This window comes from Heptranchias perlo, chromosome 1 (assembly GCF_035084215.1).
Source record: "Heptranchias perlo isolate sHepPer1 chromosome 1, sHepPer1.hap1, whole genome shotgun sequence".
Classification (NCBI taxonomy): Eukaryota; Metazoa; Chordata; class Chondrichthyes; order Hexanchiformes; family Hexanchidae; genus Heptranchias; species Heptranchias perlo.
The window spans coordinates 28,550,763-28,574,803 of NC_090325.1; the positions used below are offsets into that span (position 1 = coordinate 28,550,763).

At 41.7% G+C, this 24,041-nt stretch overlaps 2 protein-coding genes across 6 annotated transcripts in view; one reads left to right on the plus strand and one right to left on the minus strand.

The window, feature by feature from the left end:
* Positions 1-14,953, minus strand: part of letm1 (leucine zipper-EF-hand containing transmembrane protein 1) — a 69,529-nt gene extending 54,576 nt beyond the window's left edge. For both annotated transcript variants that reach the window (XM_067982827.1, XM_067982817.1), the window contains exon 1: positions 14,632-14,953. In XM_067982827.1, the coding sequence (XP_067838928.1) occupies positions 14,632-14,710 (79 nt within the window). In that variant the 5' untranslated portion in view covers positions 14,711-14,953. The remainder of the gene's footprint in view (positions 1-14,631) is intronic.
* A 355-nt stretch (positions 14,954-15,308) lies between these two features.
* The window catches only part of nsd2 (nuclear receptor binding SET domain protein 2), a 96,541-nt gene continuing 87,808 nt past the window's right edge, over positions 15,309-24,041 (plus strand). The window contains exons 1-2 of one of the 4 annotated variants that reach the window (XM_067982863.1): positions 15,309-15,410; positions 20,234-20,940. In XM_067982863.1, the coding sequence (XP_067838964.1) occupies positions 20,263-20,940 (678 nt within the window). In that variant the 5' untranslated portion in view covers positions 15,309-15,410; positions 20,234-20,262. Of the gene's footprint in view, positions 15,411-15,605; positions 15,743-16,048; positions 16,113-20,233; positions 20,941-24,041 lie in introns of those variants that run through there. The other 3 variants (XM_067982844.1, XM_067982873.1, XM_067982855.1) reach the window with 3 other exon arrangements.

Below are 24,041 nucleotides of genomic sequence, written 5' to 3' on the forward strand. Positions count from 1 at the left end.
CCACAGCACCAACACCTAAATAAAGTGCTGTAAACATTTAAATATGTATATAAAATAGATACTGCAGAATGCTACTGAAATGAATCCAGCTTAGTTATGAAGACAATTATAAATTAACATATTCACGTTTAATTAAAAGTGGAATGATCACTAAAGATACAATTATGCTAATATCAAAAGGTGACATGCTGATTTCCCCTTAGCTCTTTTATAAAATAAAATATGTATGTGTATGTGACAAACAGCATAGACATATGTAGGAGATAAATTTCTATAACTATCTATGCATAATACACCATTTCCCAATCAACTACTTCATTTTTTCCAATAACCTTAGTGAAGTTACAATAACTATTCAAGTGCATGCAGTGCATTGGCCATCATATGATTAGGCAGTCGGCACGGTTTTATGAATGGGAAATTGACAAATCTATTAGAGTTTTTTTGAGGGTGTAACTAGCAGGGTAGGTAAGGGGGAAACTAGTGGATGTAATATTTGGATTTTCAAAAGGCATTCGATACGGTGCCACACATCGGAGGTACTATATTACCATGGATTGAAGATTGGCTAACGGAAAGAAAAAAAGAGTAGGAATAAAGGGGTCATTTTCGGGTTGGCAGGTTGTAACTAGTGAAGTGCCGCAAGGATCAGTGCTTGGGCCTCAGTTGTTTACAATATCAATAACTCAGATGAGGGGACTGAGTGTAATGTATCCAAGTTTGCTGACGATACAAAGCTAGATGGGAAAGTAAGCTGTGAGGTGGACGCAAAGAAGCTGCAATGGGATTTAGTCAGGTTATGCGAGTGGGCGAGGTGGTGACAGAGCATAATGTGGGGAAATGTGAAATTATCCACTTTGGTAGGGAGAATAGAAAAGCAGAGACTAAGAAATGTTGGTAGTCAGAGGGGTTTGGGTGCCCTTGTACACTAATCACAGAAAGTTAACATGCAGGTACAGCAAGGAATTAGGAAGGCAAATGGTATATTGGCCTTTATTGCAAGGAGGTTGGAGTACAAGAGTAGGAAGGTCTTGCTGCAATTACATAGGGCTCTGGCGAGACTACACCTGGAGTACTGCGTACAGTTTTGGTCTCCTTACCTAAGGAAGGATATACTTGCCTTAGAGGGGGTGCAATGAAGGTTCACTAGATTGATTTCTGGGATGAGAGGGTTGTCCTATGAGAAGAGATTGAGTAGAGTGTGCATGTATTCTCTGGCATTTAGAAGAATGAGAAGTGATCTCATTGAAACGTGTAAAATTCTTAGAGGGCTTGACAGGGTAGATGCTGAGACGCTGTTGCCCCTGGCTGGAGAGTCTAGAACTAGGAGGCATAGTCTCAAGATAAGAGGTCAGCCATTTAGGACCAAGATGGGGAATAATTTCTTCACTCAGAGGGTTGTGAATCTTTGGAATTCTGAGAGAGAACAGAGAGCTGTGATTGCTCAGTGATTGAGTATATTCAAGGTTGAGAGCAATAGATTTTTGGACACTAAGGGAATCAAGGGAAAGTGGAGTTGAGGTAGAAGATCAGCTATTATCTTATTGAATGGTGGAGCAGGCTCGATGGGCCGTATGGCCTACTGCTGCTCCTGTTTCTTATGTTCTTATCAGGGATGTCACTATGTTACTGCCAAAATGAAAAAATATACACTTAAAGGATTTAGTAACTTCACTAAGACCTCAAACAGACTCAGGTAGGTATTATTTTCTATGCAACTGAGAAACTTTATCTCTGTAAAACAAAGCACATTATCTCTCAGTAACAGTTGCTTGTCTGGTTAGCTACCCACATCAAATAAAATCTTGCTGTATAATGCTGTCCACTTCCAGTTATGAAATGTGAATCAATATTGTATACTTCAATACCTATAATAGTGCCAGTGACAAAATTTAAACTGAGATGGTGATATTCCAGGTCACAAGTTTCATTTTTAAAAAAAGAAACTCTGATGCGTTAGACTAACCCACCACCACTGGAAACCTTGGGATGGAGAGTACTGCATGGAGCACTGACACCAAAGGGTCAATTTTAGAATGGTCGAGTGGGTGCGTTCGTGGCTAGCGGGGGGGGGGGGTTCCTAAAACTGGGGAATCCTGGAGCGGGTCCGAAGCCCGGCTCCAACCCGCCCGCTTCCAGGCTCCCCAATGACGCGAATCGGTGCGTGCGCAGCCCCCGCATGTGGAACTCCCACCGGCAATTAAAGCCGGCGGGATGACAGTTTAGATAGTTAGGGAGGTACTTGAGGTCGTTGACAGACCTCACTGGGAAGAGATTTTAGCAGGGATGCGATTTTGGACTCTCAGCATGTTTCCCATGCTGTGGGAAACACTCCCTGTTGTCGCAGACATGTTTCAGTCAGCAGCCATTGGGAGATACAGAGGATTCCTTGACAGTTGGGGGGGGGGGGGGGGAATACCTCATTCATTGCAGCAGGGCACTCTGTCACCTCAGACAAAGTTTTGCCTACTACACCGTTGTCTCCACACTCAGAATTATTACATTATACCCTAAACTCTGCAGTCCAAACACATTTACCTACTTTGCGGACCCCCTCACAATCTCACCATCAGGATGTGGGGGGGTGGGGGTTACATAGCTGCATTCATCACTACATTGGAGGACGAGCAACATCACCAGCCTCGCAGGCACATCGTCCACCTCCGCCACGTGAAGCTACATAACACAGTGCTGCGCAACAGGCACCTGCACAAAGTAGTCATGCAACTACATATACACCCACTGTCGGGTGACCCAATGGGTGGCATCAAGGAGAACCTCATGAAAGGGCCTTATTGCACAAGCCTGTCAAGAATGGCCAAAACATGGCAGTAATGGTGACAATATGTAATGTGAGTTATCAGAGATCAAATAAGTAAAAACCATGACAAACCCTGAAACACCCTTGTGCACCCCTTCATGCTCACAACACGTTTGCCTTACGCTTCCTACTACTCATACGTGATGCATCCCTTGTGGCTGCAGCAGAGGTATGGTAGGTTGGGTGAGGCTGACCGTGAAAGAGATACACGAGAGGGTGAGTATGAGACAGAGCCATGAGATCGTATGAGGATTGGGTTGAGTGGTAGTGGTGGGATGAGTACTGGGGAGGTGAGGAAGTGGGTTCAGTGGGTGTGAGGAGTGATGAGAGTAGAATTGGCAATGCAGAAGGAGATATGGGGTGGGGGCGGTGATGTGGCAGACGCAGTATGGGGGAATGAGTAAGAGTACTCACTTCGGCTGACCTGGTTAGGTCATTGAAGCGCCTCTTGCACTGTATGCAGGTGCGTGATAGGTTGGTGGTGCTGGTGACCTCTTCTGCCACCTCGAGCCAGGCCTTCGTGGTGGCAAAGGAAGGCCACTTCCTCCCATCCGCCTGGTGGAAGATCTCCCTCCTCCTCCTCATCCCATCCAGTAAGTCCTGGAGTGAGGCATCATTAAACCTGGGAGCAGCCTTCCCCCTGAGCTGCGCCATGCTGTAATTTTGCCTATTTTCTGCAGCGTCAGTGGAGGACGGCCCCTTTAAATAGGGCTCCTCCAGTTGACAGCCTATGATGCAGGTGTGCAGTGCGAAACCTGGAAGCCAAGGTAAGTGGCTTCAATTTACTTACGATCGCGTGCCAAACCCACCGATTTTACTGGGCACGTTACCCATGCGCCCAGTCGACCCCCCGCTGCCAATCCGCCTCCCTGGTAATATCGGGTATGTGCTGGTAATGTCTATTTGAGTCACTTCTTTGACCTGCAGTGCGAGAAATGTCAGCCACACTTCCACTAACTGAAGGAGCTGCCCTTTAACTTGTGGCTCATTTACCACAGTCCTCATCTTTGGTCACCCAGTGCACAGAAAGGCAAGCAGATCAGACAACCTGCTGGTGAGTCTAACCCTGGGCCTGATAAAAACCACTATTTACAGGTCGAGGACACGGGAGGGATGCTTTTCACTGCTTGCCACAGTTCCGAGTCCCAAGTGTACACCCAGGTGACCTCTGCGTTCGGTGGACATTGTGTCTTATTGACAATGAGAACTGAATCATCATTTAATACTCTACGCATGCATTTTTAGTTTGACTGGGCCACTTGATTTGCATTATTAGTGCCCTCCTCGTGGTGGTGGTGGTGGTGGGAGCTTGTAGCTGTATTTGTCTTGGTGGTATTAGACTAATGCAGTGTAATTGTATTATCCCAGAAAGAAAGTGAAACTAACATTTCAGCTTTGGTTTTATCCAAACCCCTAGAGGGATTACATAAGCAGCAGATGTTCCTATGAAAAACAACAGCAATGACTTGAGTTGATATTTTCTCATGAGCTCTGCAACATTTCTGGTCCTCTCATTCTATAATGTAGTTAGTTAAAAGTCATTCTTCTATTGCACCTTCAGACATTCTTTATCCTGCATCTACAATGCTTAAATCTGCCTAGCAAATACACACACTAATAATAAATCAAATATATGCTAATAAATTAACTGCTAGCTATACAGATTTTGATAAATTTAGTAATCTTACATAACTTGATCTGGATGTTCAATAATCCAACACTAAGTTTAAACTAAAAACAAGGTTTCATCTGATGCTTCATTGTCCACAGTGAAAATATCACTATGATCTCACAAAAGCTTCCTTACGAGTCATTTCATCATAAAAGCAACAAAACTGGCTTTTAAAAAAAAAACTTGTCTTAGTAGTTGAAAGTACTAAAATCAATTACTCTTCTAAAATATTATTCTATGTGGATATTTAATCCATCACATAAAAGTCCAGAAGCGGGTATGGTAGCCTTGTGGTTATGGTACTGGACTGACAACCCTGAGATTGTGAATTTAAATCTATGGCAAGTGATTAAAATGAATTCAATAAATGTCTGGTAATTTGTGTCCTGACACCAGGAAAAACAACCATGAAAACTACTGGATTGTTGTAAAAACCCAACTGGTTCACTAATGTCCTTCGGGGAAGGGAATCTGCCACCCCTACCTGGACTGCCTACATTTGATTCAACACCCTCAGGGCAACTAGGGATGCTGCCTTGCTAGCTTTGCTCTCTTCTCGTGAACATAATAAAAACTTGTGTCATCTGGATTATGCTTTTTTTTAAAAAAAACATCCCACTCTGTAAAGATCTCTTTACTGTGGCTCAGTGGGTAGCACTCTTGCTAGAGTCAGAAGGTCATAGGTTCAAATTCCACTTGAGACTTGACACTCCAGTGCAGTATTAAGGGAGTGCTGCATGTTGGAGGTGCTGTCTTTCGGATAAGGCGTTAAACCAAGGCCCCGTCTGCCCCCTCAGGTGGACATAAAAGATCCCACAGCACTATTTTGAAGGAGGGCAGGGGAGTTATCATAAGAACATTAAGTTCTGCTGTAACTAGTGGGGTACTGCAAGGATCGTGCTTGGGCCTCAGCTATATTAATGACTTGGATGAAGGGTCAGAGTGTAATGTATCCAAGTTTGCTGACAATACAAAGCTCAGTGGGAAAGTAAGTTGGGAGGAGGACACAGAGTCTGCAAAGGGATACAGACAGGTTAAGTGTGTGGGCAAGAAGGTGGCAGATGGAGTATAATGTGGGGAAATATGAGGTTATTCACTTTGGTAGGAAGAATAGAAAAACAGAATATTTTTTAAATGGTGAGAAACTATTAAATGTTGGTGTCCAGAGAGACTTGGGTGTCCTGGTGCAAGAAACACAAAGTTATCATGCAGGTACAGCAGGCAATTAGGAAAGCAAATGGCCCCTTTCACTTTATTGCAAGGGGGTTGGAGTTCAAGAGTAAGGAGGTCTTACTACAATTGTGCAGGGCTTTGGTGAGACCTCACCTGGATGCGTACAGTTTTAGTCTCCTTATCTATGGAAGGATATACTTGCCTTAGAGGAGGTGCAACAAAGGTTCACTAAATTCATTCCTGGGATGAGAGGGTTGTCCTATGAGCAGAGGTTGAGTGGAATGGGTCTATATTCTCTGGAGTTTAGAAGAATGAGAGGTGGTCTCATTGAAACATATAAGATTCTGAGGGGACTTGGCAGGATAGATGCTAAGAGGTTGTTTCTCCTGGCTGGAGAGTCTAGAACCAGAGCACATAGTTGCAGGATAAGGGGTCAGCCATTTAAGACTGAGTTGAGGAAGAATTTCTTCATGCAGAGGGTTGTGAATCTTTGGAATTCTCTACCCCAGAGGACTGTGGATGCTGTGTCATTGAGTATATTCAAGGTTGAGCTAGATAGATAGATTTTTGGACTCTAGAGGAATCAAGGGACATGGGGATCAGACAGGAAAGTGGAGTTGAGGTTGAAAATCAGCCATGATCTGATTGAATGGTGGAGCAAGCTCGAAGGGCCTACTCCTGCTCCTATTTCTTATGTGCTTACGGCACTATTTCGAAGAAGTGCAGGGGAATTGTCCCCGGTGACCTGGCCTACATTTATCCCTCAACCGACATCACTAAAAACAGATTATCTGGTCTTTATCACATTACTGTTTATGGGAGCTTGCTGTTCGCAAATTGACTGCCACGTTTCCAACATTACAACAGTGACTACTCTTCAAAAATACTTCATTGGTTGTAAAGCATTGAGACATCCTGAGGTCGTGAAAAGCGCAACATAAATGCAAGTCTATTTTTTTCTCCTAGTTTTTCAGTCTCTTAAATTTGCTCTGATAATTTCAACTTCCACACTAGAGCTTCTGAAACATTTTTTTTTTGTCAGCCAACGTTCTTCTGCCACAGTCATTGGCAGGAACCTTGACCATTGCCACCCCATTTCCCAGGTCTCTGTGGCCTCACTTCTTCCTACAGGGCCCCTTTGTCTTCATTTTTAACTCCACCAGCCTTCACATTTGCCAGATCTGTCCTTTCCACTGAACACAATACCACAACAAAACACATTGCCCCCTTCCCTCTTTCCAGTGGGATGGATCCTCCAGGTTACCTGTACTCACTCTCCAACACCTGTATTTCCAGCTGACTTTCCCCTGGCACCTTCCCATGCAGTCACAGCAGATGCAACATCTTTCTATTTATTTCCTCCAAAGTCATTATCCAGGCCTATAAACACTTCTTCCATTTCTTTTTAATTTGTTCTTGGGTATGGGCAACGCTGGCACGGCAGTATTTATTACCCATTCCTCATTGTCCTGAGGGCATGAAGGGTCAACGGCATTTGTGGGAATGGAGTCACGCGTATGCCAGATCACAGGGGTAAGTAGGTTTCTTTCCCTGAAGGACATTGGTGATCCAGTTTGGTTTTTAAAATGACAATCCAACAGCTTTGGTGGTTATCTTTCTGATGCCAGTCCACAAATTATAGAATTTAATGAATGAGAGCCAGCAATTTACATATACTCCCTCCAATCTAGAATGCTATATTTGCTGGTCACTGTGCAGTCTTCTGCATTGGGGGACCAAATGAATTGCTAGGACACCATTTTGCCAAATACTTCTGTCCGCAAGTGTGGTCCTGATCTCCTTATGGCTCACTACTTCAACTCCCCTTCCCAATCCCATTCTGACCTCCCCATGTTTGGCCTGTACACTGTTTTTCATCTCTCCCAGGAAATTACATGACTATAAGTTGGGGGGGTACCATGGAGTCACGATGCTTAGTTGCATCACCACTGTTTAGGACAGGTTTGATAGACCAGCCAGCCTTTTCTTGTCCACCTTTTCATATGACATTTTTTTTAAAACACTGTTGCCAAGCGTGTAATTACACCCCGCCCGCTAGGGTAAGCGTGTAATTACACCCCGCCCGCTAGGGTAAGCGTGTAATTACACCCCGCCCGCTAGGGTAAGCGTGTAATTACACCCCGCCCGCTAGGGTAAGCGTGTAATTACACCCCGCCCGCTAGGGTAAGCGTGTAATTACACCCCGCCCGCTAGGGTAAGCGTGTAATTACACCCCGCCCGCTAGGGTAAGCGTGTAATTACACCCCGCCCGCTAGGGTAAGCGTGTAATTACACCCCGCCCGCTAGGGTAAGCGTGTAATTACACCCCGCCCGCTAGGGTAAGCGTGTAATTACACCCCGCCCGCTAGGGTAAGCGTGTAATTACACCCCGCCCGCTAGGGTAAGCGTGTAATTACACCCCGCCCGCTAGGGTAAGCGTGTAATTACACCCCGCCCGCTAGGGTAAGCGTGTAATTACACCCCGCCCGCTAGGGTAAGCGTGTAATTACACCCCGCCCGCTAGGGTAAGCGTGTAATTACACCCCGCCCGCTAGGGTAAGCGTGTAATTACACCCCGCCCGCTAGGGTAAGCGTGTAATTACACCCCGCCCGCTAGGGTAAGCGTGTAATTACACCCCGCCCGCTAGGGTAAGCGTGTAATTACACCCCGCCCGCTAGGGTAAGCGTGTAATTACACCCCGCCCGCTAGGGTAAGCGTGTAATTACACCCCGCCCGCTAGGGTAAGCGTGTAATTACACCCCGCCCGCTAGGGTAAGCGTGTAATTACACCCCGCCCGCTAGGGTAAGCGTGTAATTACACCCCGACCGCTAGGGTAAGCGTGTAATTACACCCCGACCGCTAGGGTAAGCGTGTAATTACACCCTGACAAGTTTACATATGCAATTTCCATTATAAATAGGATAAAAGGAATTGATAACAGACAGGAAGTGTGCACAGATACAAGATTTTAAATACATTATACATGTACATACACAAATAAAAATGGTGCTGACATCCTATTGGTGAAAGCTATAGGAACATTCCTTTGAAAGTTTTGCCACAATTGCTGCAAGTTCTTTTCCCCATCCTCGAATGAGGCATTGTAGAAGCAGTTGTTTCTAGGGTTGAACAAAATTCATGGAATAAGGAAGACCGTTATTTTGGTACATAATTAGATTCCTGTTCATTTTATTCAAATACCACACAAGTAAGCATATTACCAGAGCAGTGAAGAATTCAGAAATGGGATCAGCAAGAGTCAAGTATGCCAGCTTGGAACACACAGCCACTAATATAGTCCCTTTCACCAAAGTCAAGAGCACTAACTTTGATTCAAAGTCCACAATATCCAGCATGATGGCTGCTTACATTTCGTGATGCATTTATTTCTAATGTTGTATGTGACGCATATTAACAAAGTTTTAAAAAAATATTAACAGAAATCCCAAATAAACAGTTTTTATTTAGCTTTAGATAAAACTTCTTTTCTGAACTGGGTTGTCAAATTCAAGTGTTGAAAAGACTTTTCCACTGGTCTCTGGACAGACATGCCAAACTTTTGCAGCATATTTTTAAGCTTCATGATGCCCTTAGCTGCAGCAAAAATAACGCTATTGTTCACAGTGGCCCCAACTAATCACAATCCTTTGATGCAATCTTGCAAATTCAATTAAATAATAGAAGGAATTGATCCCTTTTGTTTAATGTTAAAGCACTACAGCCAATGTCATTCTTCCATTTTATAAGTTTCTTCATAAATTGGACTGCTTTTGTTGGTATGATCAAAGTGGATTCATGTCTCATTGCTCTCTCACTTCCATGCCCATAGACTGATGAAGCTCCAATTTCAGCGCTGAAATGTTTATGCAAGCTGTGTAACTAAGGTACTGGAATATCATTTTATGAGGTCATAACAACTGAATCAACATACATGTTAGCTTGTGCCACAGTATATCTGTTCTTCAGTGGCAGATAGCTGGATAAGGAATCACAGAAAGGTAACATCTCAGAAGGAGGCCATTCGGCCCATGGAGTCCATGCCGGCTCTCCAAGAGCAATCCAGCTAGTCCCACTCCCCCACCCTATCTCCACTTTTTTCCTTTCAAGTACTTATCCAATTCCCTTTTGAAGGCCATGATTGAATCTGCCTCCACCACCCCCTCAGGCAGTGCATTCCAGATCATAACCACTCGCTGTGTAAAAAAGTTTTTCCTCATGTCACCTTTGGTTCTTTTGCCAATCACCTTAAATCTATGTCCTCTGTTTTTTGACCCTTGTGGCAATGGGAGCAGTTTCTCTCTATCTACTCTGTCTGGACCCTTCATGATTTTGAATACCTCTATCAAATCTCCTCTCAACCTTCTCTGTTCCAAGGAGAATAGCCCCAGCTTCTCCAGTCTATCCACGTAACTAAAGTCCCTCATTCCTGGAATCATTCTAGCAAATCTCTTCTGCACCCTCTCTAAGGCCTGCACATCTTTCCTAAAGTGCGGTGCCCAGAACTGGACACAATACTCCAGTTGTGGCCGAACCAGTGTTTTATAACTTCCTTGCTTCTATGTCTCCATTTATAAAGCCCAGGATCCCGTATGCTTTTTTAACCACTTTCTCAATCTGCCCTGCCACCTTCAATGATTTGTGTACATATACCCCCAGATCTCTGTTCCTGTACCCGTTCTGGAATTGTGCCCTTTAGTTTATATTGCCTCGCCTCATTCTTCCTACCAAAATGTATCACCAACTGGCATTTTTCTGTGCTAAATTTCATCTGCTACATGTCCACCCACACCACCAGCCAGTCTATATCCTCTTGAAGTCTATCACTATTATAGAAAATTTACGGCACAGAAGGAGACCATTCGGCCCATCATGTCCATGCCAGCCGAAAATGAGCCACCCGGCCTAGTCTCACTTTCCAGCACTTGGTCCATAGCCTTGTAGGTCACGGCACATTCAGGTATTTTTTAAATGAGTTGAGGGTTTCTGCCTCTACCACCCTTTCTTGCAGTGAGTTCCAGACCCCCACCACCCTCTGGGCGAAAAAAATTTTCCTCAGCTCCTCTCTAATCCTTCTACCAATCACATTAAATCTATGCTCCTGATTATTCACCTTTCTGCTAAGGGAAATAGGTCCTTTCTATCTAGGCCTTTCATAATTTTGTACACCTCAATTAAATCATTCCTCAGCCTCCTCTGTTCTAAAGAGAACAACCCCAACCTATCCAATCTTTCCTCATAGCTAAAATTCTCCAGTCCTGGCAACATCCTCGTAAATCTCCTCTCTACCCTCTCTAGTACAATCACATCTTTCCTGTAATGTGGTGATCAGAACTGTACACTGTACTCAAGCTGTGGCCTAACCAGTGCTATATACAGTTCCAGCATAACCTCCCTGCTCTTATATTCTATGCCTCAACTAATAAATTGTAAACAATTTTACAACACCAAGTTATAGTCCAGCAATTTTATTTTAAATTCACAAGCTTTCGGAGATTTCCTCCTTCCTCAGGCAAATAAAGGAAAGTATCCAGTATGCCTTCTTACCCACCTTATCTACCTGTCCTGCTACCTTCAGTGATCTGTGGACATGTGCTCCAAGGTCCCTCACTTCCTCTATACCTTTCAGTATCCGACCATTTACTGTGTACTCCCTTGCTTTGTTTGCTCTCCCCAAATGCATTACCTCACACTTCTCTGGATTGAATTCTATTTGCCACTTTTCTGCCCACCTGACCAGTCCATTGATATCTTCCTGCAGTCTACAGCTTTCCTCCCATCAACCATACAACCAATTTTTGTATCACCTGCAAACTTCTTAATCATGCCCCCTACATATAAGTCCAAATCATTAATATATACCACAAAAAGCAAGGGACCTAGTATTGAGCCCGGCAGAACCCCACAGAAAACAGCCTTCTAGTCACAAAAACACCCGTCAACCATTATCCTTTGCTTCCTGCCACTAAGCCAATTTTGGATCCAACTTGCCACTCTCCCTTGGATCCCATGGGTTTATACTTTTTTGATCAGTTTGTCATGTGGGACCTTGTCAAAAACCTTGCTAAAATCCACGTTGACTACATCAAATGCACTACCCTCATCGACCCTCCTTGTTACCTCCTCAAAAACTTCAATCAAATTAGTCAGACATGACCTTCCCATAACAAATCCATCCTGACTGTCCTTGATTACTCCATGGCTTTCTAAGTGACTATTTATTCTGTCCCTCAGAATTGATTCCAGTAATTTGCCTACCACCGAGGTTAGACTGACTGGTCTGTAATTATTCGGTCTATCCCTCGCTCTCTTTTTAAACAATGGTGCAATGTTAGCAGTCCTCCAATCCTCCGGCACCACGCCTGTATCCAGTGAGGATTGGGAAATAATGGTCAGAACCTCCACTATTTCCTCCCTTGCTTCTTTTAACAGCCTGGAATACATTTCATCTGGTCCTGGTGATTTATCTACTTTCAAAAGATGCTAATCCCCTTAATACTTCCTCTCTCACTAAGTTAATCCCATACAATATTTCACACTCCTCCTCAACTACAATCTCTGCATTGTCTCTCTCTTTTGTGAGGACCGACACAAAGCATTCATTATGAACCATACCAACATCTTCCGCCTCCACACACAGGTTACCTTTTTAGTTAATAGGCCCTACTCTTTCCTCAGTTGTCCTCTTGTTCTTAATGCATTTATAAAACATCTTTGAGTTTTCCTTGCCAATATTTTTTCATGCCCTCTCTTTGCTTTCCTAATTTCTTTTTTAATTTCACTCCTGCACTTTCTATACTCCTCCATGCTTTCTGTAGTATTGAGTTCTTAGTGTCCGACATAAGCTTTCCTTTTTTGCCTTATCTTACTCCTTATGGTCCTTGACATCCAGTGGGCTCTAGATTTGGCATCCCCACCCTTTTCTTTTGTGGGAACATGTTTACTCTGCACCCCTGATTTACCTTCAATTAGCTGTTTCCAGTCCACTTTTGCTAAATCACTTCTTAACTTAGTATCCTCCTCGCTGTTCACTACACTTCCAAGTTTTGTGTCATCTGCAAATTTTGAAATTGTGCCCTGTACATCCAAGTCCGAGTCATTAATATGCATCAAGAAAAGCAGTGGTCCTAGTACCGACCTCTGGGGAACACCACTGTACACCTCCCTCCAGTCCGAAAAACAACCGGTCACCACTACTCTGTTTTCTGTTACTTAGCCAATTCTGTATTCAATGTGCTACTGCCCTTTTTATTCCATGGGCTTCAATCTTGATGACAGGCAAGTGTCAATCTTTGTTCCACTTACAAAACTTTCAGTATTTTTTTTCAATTCTAAGTGCATACCAAGATGGTGGTACTCGTATGAAAACATAGCCACAGGATTTGGACAAGTTAGCCTGCTCTCAATAATTTAACCTCTTGAAAATTAAAAACACATCATTTATATCATTAAGATGACTTAATAAATTCTAATGTTGCTACCAAAGCTAAAGCAGTGAAACCAGCAAATGTTTTGTGTATACACACTGCTACAGCCCTATTGTTAAGAAGTGGTGCTTTTTTTAAAAAAAGAAGAAATTTGAAGAATTTAGACTTAATATCCTAATTGAAAGGACTTTGCCTCTTCAACCTAATTAAATTATAATAGCAAATTGTGATAAGCAATTTAAACTACATGAAATGCTTGTGCTTAGTACCAAATAATTTGAAGAGCGTAGGAAATTTATCATTTTCAAACATTTGCATTTTGGAAGCAGTGAGAAATGAACAAGTACAAAAATACCACAGAGCACTGCAGCTTTACATTATTGCAACATCCAAGTTTTCTTTCACAATGCATGTAAGAGATTTGATCATTGGAATCATTAACCCAAATAACCTTGTTAATGTATCCTGACACAGTTAAAATACTCTTTCCACATATTTGCATTCACTGCATACATTAAGTGCCACAATCAGAAACACAGGAAAATTAAGTAAAAATAGCCTTGTGCATTGATATTGTTTTTATGAAGGATGATAAAGGACTTAAGCTTCATGGCCTCAGCATTTGGTACTAAGCACAAGCATTTCATGTAGTTTAAATTGCTTATCACAATTTGTGATTATAATTTAATTAGGTTGAAGAGGCAAAGTCCTTTCAATTAGGATATTAAGTCTAAATTCTTCAAATGTCTTCTTTAAAAAAAAGCACCACTTCTTAACAATAGGGCTGTAGCAGTGTGTATACACAAAACATTTGCTGGTTTCACTGCTTTAGCTTTGGTAGCAACATTAGAATTTATTAAGTCATCTTAATTGAAGATTGAAAGCATGCCAAAAATGCTGATTTGAAGCAAAGGTCAAACACCCTCAACATCATCAGGTTCTTTAAGCCTACATAAGACAGGCATTTAAAGTATAAATAAACCCAATTAAAAGCATATACTAAAAAGATAAAAATTGTATACGGCCCATTTTTAAAAAAAAATCTTAACATATTTATTTAAAAAGAACACTTCACACCTTGTCTGCCAAGACAGCTGGGTTTAAAGGGCAACGACACCATAGCAACAGTGACTACGCACACCGGCCCCATTGAAAATCATGCGAGATATACAATATATATATAAATAAAAAACATGGAGATCGGTGGGGTCCATTTTACATCTATAGATTTTTTAAAAAACATGCCCATTACGTGCAGTGATTACCACATTTTATTTCAGGAGTAATTTTTTTTTAATAGAAAAAAAAATTCGATTCTTATGTTTTGAAATTGAAAGGTGAATCTCGCACCTGCAGCTCGGGCCTACTGCAAATTTAATAAATCCGCCCAACTTGTTTTTTTTTAGTGCAGATTAATTGTATTAATTACAGATCCGGCAGCACCCTCATCGCATCAGATGTTGATGCCAGGTCAAAATATTACTCCTCATGAACACGAATAGCATTTATGTGAAGGCCTCTTTGGAGAATTGCACGTACCTTTCCGAATTTCCCGACACATCACTTTAGGCGTCTTCAATAAAGATGACCGGGAGCTTGTGAACAACATGAAGGTCATTTTTGTTGTCGTCCTCGGGCACCGTTTACAAGCGAGAATATCGGGAGTAACAGCTGGCTTTCCTCTTGAAGGTAGTAACCATTTATTTTAAATACAACAGAATCGCTCCACGTTTCAATGAGTCAGCACCTCACCCGACACCATGTTCCTCCAGGTCGTCTCTCCCTCACACCCGGACGCAAGGCTGCCTTCTCCTCCAACAGTAACCGCTGACAGCCAACAGGGTGCAGCAGCTGCACTGCGACGGCACCCAAACCTCTGAACTCCAACCAACCAAAAAACTCCGTGGCGGCCGCGTAATCTACCCCGGCAACACCAACACCACCACCGCCGCCGCCTCGAACCTTCCCTTCCGCAAGGCCCCGCCCACCCGAGCTTGCTGATTGGTCCGTCGTTCGCAATGGCGCGCACCCGCTCGAGCCCCGCCTCGCGGCACACAAGCACCCCCACATTCAGAACTTCTGCCAACCAACGGCGGCGAACGAGGGTCACGTGGGCTCCGCGAGCCTGCCGTTTTCAAAATCAAGTTGGGTTGAGAGAAAGCGCGCGGGGTCAGCGACCGTTTTCCTTTTGAACTCCCCGCCCCCCTCCCTTCCTTGAAATGAGCTGAAAACCGTGGGGGGGGGGTGGTGGTTTTTTGGGCTTCCGAGGGTGTGACGTCACGCGTTTTCAACGTTTCGCTTATGTTTATTTTCGTTTGGTGAGGAAACGATTTTAACAATTTAATACTTTGCTTTGAAGGGAAAAAAAAGGGGGGGGGGAAATGAATTGAATGCAGCGAAAAAAAACCTCATGTGTTTCCCCTCCCCGCGCTCGCTCTCTCTCACCGTCCCCACCCCCCCCCCCCTCCTCTCTCTCTCCCCCCACCCCCCCCCCCCCCCATCCTCGGCCGCAGCCAATGGGAAGCGAGAATTTTCGCGCTGATTGGCTTCGTTGAAGAAGAAGGAGGATGATGATGATGAGGGAGTGAAGGAGTTACTGTACTCATTGAAAGTACAGTACCCCCGCTCAGGAGGATGCGCCGGTTAACAGGTTCGCTGCTTCTCTTAAATTCTGCATTTACCTGTCCTCTGAAATCTAATGTCTTTCCCACGTCGCCGTATGTGTAAACGCGTGAACCGCATAGCGGGCCAAAAAAAAAGGTGGCTGAACAAGAAGAGGTGGCCACTTAGTTACTGAGAACTAGGCCCTGAATTGGTCCAATCAGAAACTGGGCAGTCAATCAGTCTCTGAACAGGGCTTGAGATTTTTGTTTTTTTTAAATTTCCACCCCCCCCCCCTTTCTCCTCCCCCAACTTCCATACAGGTCTCTTACGCATATTTTATTTTAAAAATCAGTTATGATCTATTATCTCAGTGCAATCACACGGGTAATTAATAATTTCGCATGTATGCAAGCACGGTGAGCGCAGATTCAATCGTTTTTTTTAAAGCTGCTGTGGGGTTGAATATGTGCATTGCTGCTGCTTGCTGGATGTATGGAGGGCAGCCATGTTTGTTAAATTTTAAGATTGGTCTTTTAATTTTATTGTGATCTCTTTTCGAGATGCTTTGAATTTAATTTCAATTTTGCAACAAGTGTTTTTGTAGCAGATAGCACTGGTGGATTGCTTTAGCTCTCGTGGAGATTTTGTAATATGTGGCAGAAATTACAAAAAAAAAAGTAGGATGTGCTGCATCCAGCAGGAGACCTGCTGCTGAGACTGGACCATTGGAATGACAAAAAGGCCATTTTTTGTCAACGCAGTACCTCGGTTGTATTTGTTGCGCTTCGGGTATTGAGTGGAATTAACAAAACTGTTTGGTATGATGCGAGTTGGTAATCCCTCATGGTAAGTGTGATAGAAGATGATGGGAGGGGCAGCAGATTAAAAGAAAAAAATACTTTTATTCAATTAATACTGCATACTCGATACGTAGGTCATAGAAGTTTTAATTATATCGTCATTGTAACATACTGAAAGAGTTATGTGCTTGTTTATGCTTTGAGTAATGTTTTATGATTAAAAAGCTATATGGTCCTGTAAGAATCGGGGAGTTAACTGAAGTTACTGATTTGTCTGATACTTGGTGGGCTATTGTGCAATATATTAGAACAACATGCTACACTTCCGTGAACAAAAGGCATATTTTTGGTCCCAATTAATTATCTGAGTAGTTGACACATGAAATGGATGAAAAAAGTACTTTTGAATGGATTGATGTTAATTTAGCATGATGTCCTCATGTTTTGATGGAATAAACCACATTGGGATTACTCTATTTTATGGTAATGTGCCTGGATATTGATTGCCAACATAATTGTCTGCCATGGCTCTCAAGTGAGCCCTGTTAATTACAGTTAAATTTTAAAATTGTAGAGTACTGTATTTTGGTTAAGTCATTCAATTTCACATTGTATATATTATTAATAATCAAAGCCTTATGTGGTAATTATTGTATTGAAACATTGCTTCTGCTAGTCTGGAATGTGTTGATCTACATCTTCCCTTCTCGGCTTGTTGATTTATTTTCTAGATTCAGGTTTGAAATTAATGCGTTGAACTCAATCAGGCTTCCATTAAAAGTGGTGCAGCACAATAATGTCATACTTGAATCACATATGGAACAGGAAGTGTAATGAACGAAATGTGGTAATAGTTGTGTAAAAATTAAACCTTAAGATAGCATGACGCAGTAAAGTTTTTTTAAATGTGGCTTTGAGGATGTGTTTGGACCCCTATTGCTTCCATCCAACAACAGATCACACTTCAGTTTTATTTTGGGAGAATGTAATGGGTTTTCTGAAACTCATCAAAAATCAAAAGTAATAAGAATCAAGTGACAGTGAATAGTAAGAGTATATACTACTGTTAGCACCTTGTGTGCTTTGGTCATCTATATTTATCAAAGTATGTTGCAAGTCAAATAAGAAATGTTAAATTTATAAAATATTAGCAAAGTAACTTATTAATAAACATTTATAAAATATCCTGCATTTCTGAATTTCTATCATTGATTATTTGTAGGACACTTTAATTGAATATTAAATGTAAGAAATTACGTGGAAATATGGGCTTAGATAAAATTGTAATGGTATTTATAGGTCTTCTGGGATTTTTTTTAAAGTAAGTATATAGCAGCACAATTTGAAGAGTGCAGGCTGTCCTGGTCGTTATGTAATGAAATCTTTTTGGTTCCTTCCCCTTCCCCACTTGATTTTTAAAAAATCTTCTGTTTGCTAACGCAGTAGATGAGAGATGTCCATTTCTTTGGCAGTGTTGTTCTCAACCCATTTGATGGGAATTACATAACAGCAGCCTGAGGTTGCTGGCCTTCCATCAATTCTCTCCAACCTTTGGAAATCACTTGGCCTCTGTTCTGTGCATCCTCCAACCATCCTGCTAAAAAATGGGATCTCGCCATCTAGAAAATTGCCAATGTAAAGCTGTTTCTTTTTGCTGTAACACACTAAAGTGCTGTAGTAACTTGAAATGTGCTTCAGAGACTTGAGCACATAATCCAAGCTTACACTCCAGTGCAGTACTGAGGGAGTGCTGCAGGAATGGAGGTGCCATCCTTTGGATGAGATGTTAAACTGAGGCCCTGTCTGCTCCCTCAGTTGGATGTAAAAGATCTCTTGGCACTATTTTGAAGAAGAGCAGGGGAGTTCTCCCCGGTGACTTGGTCAATATCCATCGCTCAGCCAACATTACTAAAACAGATTTTCTGGCCATCATCAGATTGCTGTTTGTGGGACCTTGCTGTGCACATTTTGGCTGCTACGTTTCCTACGTTACAACAGTGAATACACTTCAAAAAGTACTTAATTGGCTGTAAAATCCTTTGGCAAGTCCTGAGGTCATGAAAGGTGCTATAAATATGCAAATCTTTTTGGATGATCTGACTACAAATAATAATGCACTGTGTAGTTGGGTGTGGGTTCTCACATTATTTACTGCCACATGGTGAGTTCCAAGTCTTGGCCATTTTGTTATATGAGGTGCTGAATGAAGCCTAGGTACTTCACCACAGGAAAAGGCATTTAACTTTCACTCCCCCTAGTGGGCAGTTATACGGCTGCCTTGGTAGCTGTTGTGCAAGGAGATCTAAAGGGACGACAGCAGGAAAATACAAAATAAATAAACTTGTTTTTAAGTATAACTATTACTTTCTCTAAGAGTCTTTCACTTGGAAATGCTCATGGGTGTAATAAAGCCAGAATTAACAGGTTTGGGGCTTTGATGGTTTTGGAGGGAAGAAAATTGTGGTTAAAGAAACTTTGGTGGAAGTGGAAAAAGTTTGATTAGATCAGATGAAGCTTTGGAATTGATGTTCTCCTTCTCCACTCCCGCACCCCCCCTCACCCCCCCCCCCCACCCCCCCTCCCTAATTTTTCCCCATCTCTGACAAAAATGTCACTTGTGCTGGGGTATAATGCCATCGATACCAGCAGCCCTGTGGTACATTTCCCAAGTGACCATTTTTAATGTCAGGCTGAACAGTGAGAGTTGCAGGCTATTTGTTCACACAGTAAACATCATGCCTAAGCTTGATCCTGCCCTCGCCGTGAGTCCGTCCATACATGCACTTTAGCAAGCAGTTGAGAGCCTGAATCGCAGCTGTATTTTTTCTTTTTCCATAACCAAGAGACATTGTGGCCAATCAAATATCACAACTGCTTTCCCAATTGAGATCACCTAACAGTGCAGATCAAGGACTGAATCTTAAACCATAATTATCTGTTTGTCAGCGCTGCACTGTTTGGTGGAGTTAACTCACTGAGCCCAATGTTTTGCTTTATAACCTGAAAATTAGACCTGTAACTCCCCTTACAATCTGCTGATCATTGCATTGATGAATACTGTGACTTTCACAAATTAAATGACCTATTTCCGGTATGAGAGATATTAGCTCTTGCTAGAGTATGGTATGCAAGTTGCAAATTTTCATCAGAGCCTTTGTGATGATCAGCAGGCTATTTTACTGTGGTGGATCACAACTGAATGTCATCCTGTCCTCACCTGTCATCCACGTGCAGTTTTTAACAGAGGGTTGCTGAGGTCAATTGCAGTACCTCAATTGCATTCCTACAGAGATCAACTAACGTAGCATAGACTATGATACAACTTGGGACTTTTCCAGGCTGTATGGGTGGGTACCACTTCAGGTACTGCATTTATCCATTGAGCAATAGGATGTTACTACAAGGCTTTTTGAGTTTACATACATTGAGTACAGTTTTAAGATGTTAACCAGATTTTCATTTGAAATCTTGTAACACAGTCAGTCACATTGAACAAAAGATAGTGATTACGTGAGTGGGAAAGTGTCTTTTTTTCATTTTCAATTTTGTTACAATATTGTGGGTTGTAGTTATTGCAATAAATGTAAAACCAGCAACCTGATTATTTAAGATATTGAATATTTTGGTAGTGTGGCACTTCCAAGTATTTGTCAACTTGACAGCATTGCATTGCGATTTTTATTTACTACAGAAATATTTTTTATAATCAGAGTTTTTCTCTTTTTGCTCACCTAAAGCTGTTTGAGACTGGTAACATCTGGACAGCATGGCTCAGCCCTATCGACTTCCACAGAGTGTAATGGGAAGTTCCCGGCCACTGGCACAGGAGTTGATTAATCCCATATCTATGAAACAGGTTCCTGAGATCCTTAGTATTACTAATAAGAAGAGTCAAAATGGCGAAGTGGATTCTGAGCACTCGCTACTGACTGACAAAGCCGTCACACCGTTATCGGCTGTCCTTCAGGATGGTGTGGTACATCGATTAAATGGACATGATACAACTTCTGCTTACAGATCATCGGACAAATTAAAGGATTTGACTTCTCTTATGTTAAATGGAGATTCCGGTGCACCAGATGTAGTTGAAGAACCACTGTCCCAACAAGCATCTTCTCCAATTGAATGCTCCACAGAGAACAGAGGGAACGAAACACCACCTCGAACAACGCCTAAAAAGAGTGGCTCACCAGAGATTAAGTTGAGGATTACCAAAACTTATTTGAATGGAAAGCCACTGTTTGAATCCTCACTTTGTGGAGATCTTCAGATGGGTGAGGCTGAGGCTGAGCCTGCACAGCAGGAACAAGAGAAGGATGAAGACAAAAATCGAGAGAAAAGAAAAAGGAAGAGAAGTGTGAAATATGATGCGCTGCTTGAGCAAAGTCTGGCTGAAGTGGCACTTGTATCCAAGACATCCAGTTCTCCTGATGAACATGAAAAGGTAAGCGTAGTTAGTAATAGTTTTTTAGTGGACAAGCTTATAGCCGAATAATTGCTGGTTATCTCTTTTTGATTAAAATTTATTTGTAGTTAAAATGTGATATGATTAAAATAATCTTGGTACATCACAAGACTAAACATTTTGACACTTTTTTTAGTATCAAATTAGTCTGTTTTGATTAGTGACTTTTCGCTCCTTAAATAGTGTTTATGTTGTGTAAGGGAAAACTTCCAGTAGGCTGTATTAGCTTCTGCTTCTACAATAACTTGAAGATTAATTGATCATAATCTGTAAGATATTTGTTGTCAGGCTTTGGTTAGATGGAATGTTTCTATTTGCATAATCATTTATTTTTTAAATTAGATCTAAATTACAGATTAGACACCTGAACAAATTGATTGGGGTATCTACCGGCAACATGAAGGTCACTGTTTAAAGTTCTGTCAAATTTGCAGTACAATGCTGGGAATATCATGACATTCTTGCAATTCTTAATTATCAATTTTCTCAACTGAACTTAAAATTGACAGCTCTTGTTCAGATTTGAAAGATCTCTTTCAGACATTTATTCGGCTTCAGGGTAATCCAATGACAATATGTTAGGAACGTAGGGGCCGAAGTTATGCTGCAGCTATACAAAACCCTGGTTAGACCTGGAGTACTGTGACCAGTTCTGGGCACCGCACCTTCGGAAGGACATATTGGCCTTGGAGGGAGTGCAGTGTAGGTTTACTCGAATGATACCCGGACTTCAAGGATTAAGTTACGAGGAGAGATTACACAAATTGGGGTTGTATTCTCTAGAGTTTAGAAGGTTAAGGGGTGATCTGATCGAAGTTTATAAGATATTAAGGAGAATGGATAGGGTGGATAGAGAGAAACTATTTCCACTGGTTGGGGATTCTAGGAGTAGGGGCCACAGTCTAAAAATTAGAGCCAGACCTTTCAGGAGTGAGATTAGAAAACATTTCTACACACAAAGGGTGGTAGAAGTTTGGAACTCTCTTCTGCAAATGGCAATTGATACTAGCTCAATTGCTAAATTTAAATGTGAGATGGATAGCTTTTTGGCAACCAAAGGTATTAAGGGATATGGGCCAAAGGCAGGTATATGGAGCTAGATCACAGATCAGCCGTGATGTTATCAAATGGCGGAGCAAGCACGAGGGGCTGAATGGCCTACTCCTGTTCGTATGTAACAGGAGTAGGCCATTCAGCCCCTCGTGCCTGCTCCACCATTTGATAAGATCATGGCTGATCTGTGATCTAACTCCATATACCTGCCTTTGGCACACAGCCCTTAATACCTTTGGTTGCCAAAAAGCTACCTATCTCACATTTAAATTTAGCAATTGAGCTAGTATCAATTGCCGTTTGCGGAAGAGAGTTCCAAACTTCTACCACCCTTTGTGTGTAGAAATGTTTTCTAATCTCACTCCTGAAAGGTCTGGCTCTAATTTTTAGACTGTGCCCCCTACACCTAGAATCCCCAACCAGTGGAAATAGTTTCTCTCTATCCACCCTATCCGTTCCCCTTGACGTGACTGCAACTTGCTTCATTGATGAAATGCAAAGACTGCAGCATTAAAACTGCTCCAAGTCATGAAAAACATTTTAAAATATAAAGTAACTGTACTTTATCTTTTTGAGACTTAACGCATCTGAAACTTTTCCATTCACTGGCAAAATGACTCTACCTTTGTTATTCCCTCAAGATCTTTCAGATGTCTGATGCCAGGTTCCTTTTGCAGTTTCAGAAAAACTTCTGCATCTTTTTGTTATTCAAAATTCCAGATTTTAAATATTCTTATAGAAGTGTCAAGAGAATTTGCACAGATTTACCACAATAAGTTTTCTGGTGGTCCATTAAATGGAAAATGGCTTTGAAACACTTACAAAATCAAAATACTGCGGATGCTGGAAATCTGAAATAAAATCAGAAAATGCTGGAAACACTCAGCAGGTCAGGCAACGTCCTGACCTGCTGAGTGTTTCCAGCATTTTCTGTTTTTTTTATTTGAAACACTAGTATTGGCCATGAAAATATTTGGGACTGTTGGGAATGTGGAGATTTATTCAAACTCCTGGAAATGTTTGAATGCTGGAATTTCTGGTTATTTGTTATGCTGACCAATCTGGAAGTGTAGCTTTCAGAAGCATTTTCCCCAATTTTTATCACGTGCCTGAAAATTGCCAAATGTTAATTGCTCCCCACATTGAGGTGCTTTTTGATGAGTTATAGGATGGTTTTTCACACAGTATGGTGTAGAAGTTTTGCCAAGTATTTTCAGTGGTCTTTTTTCTCCTCTCCAATCAATAATTCTTAAACACAATATATATTGATTTGTTTTCTTGATGTGTTCCTGAAGCAGGTTTATTTTCAAGTATTGTATTGATTTCTTGCTTACCTTTTGTGCAAGTAAAAAATGGGTATTTCAAACTAAATCTGATATTGATGTGGGAAATGCTGCTTACCTGTGCTGATAAAATGCAGGAAATGATATGATACGGACGCTTTCCCTTCTATAGCATGCTCTGCATTTCAGAAATGGGTTACAAATATACATCTATATCTGGATTGCATTTTTAAATTCTAAATAAGCAATTTTTATGCTGTAAGATTTAATGCTGTTTAATAGTTTTCTACAAAACTTTAAATAAAAAAGCATGTTAGATTTATTTATATCCTTGATACCCTAACCTACCAAAATTCATGTGCTGAGATCCAAGTTCAAATCACAATTGATATCCTTTGACTTTGCTTTTGTGTTTCTTTTTTTTTTCCTCCTTCCCCTAAAATGGGTGATTCTCATTTGGTGCAGGATGGATCTATTCATAATAATGGATTGCTCCATTTTGGGGTGCAGAGGAAGGAATTAATGCCTGGATTGGCAATAGCTCCAGATTCAAGATAGCATAGAAACTGAGATGGCGGGGAAGGCCACCATTTAATGTTTGCAGCAAACATTGTGATAATATAACAGTTCTTATTTGTCAGTGCCCAGGTTTTACATGCTGTTATCTAATCTTTAATATTTCTGACTTTTGCATTATCATGTCCTGCTTAAACAAAGTTTGAACACTGGCACTGTGATAGTGAG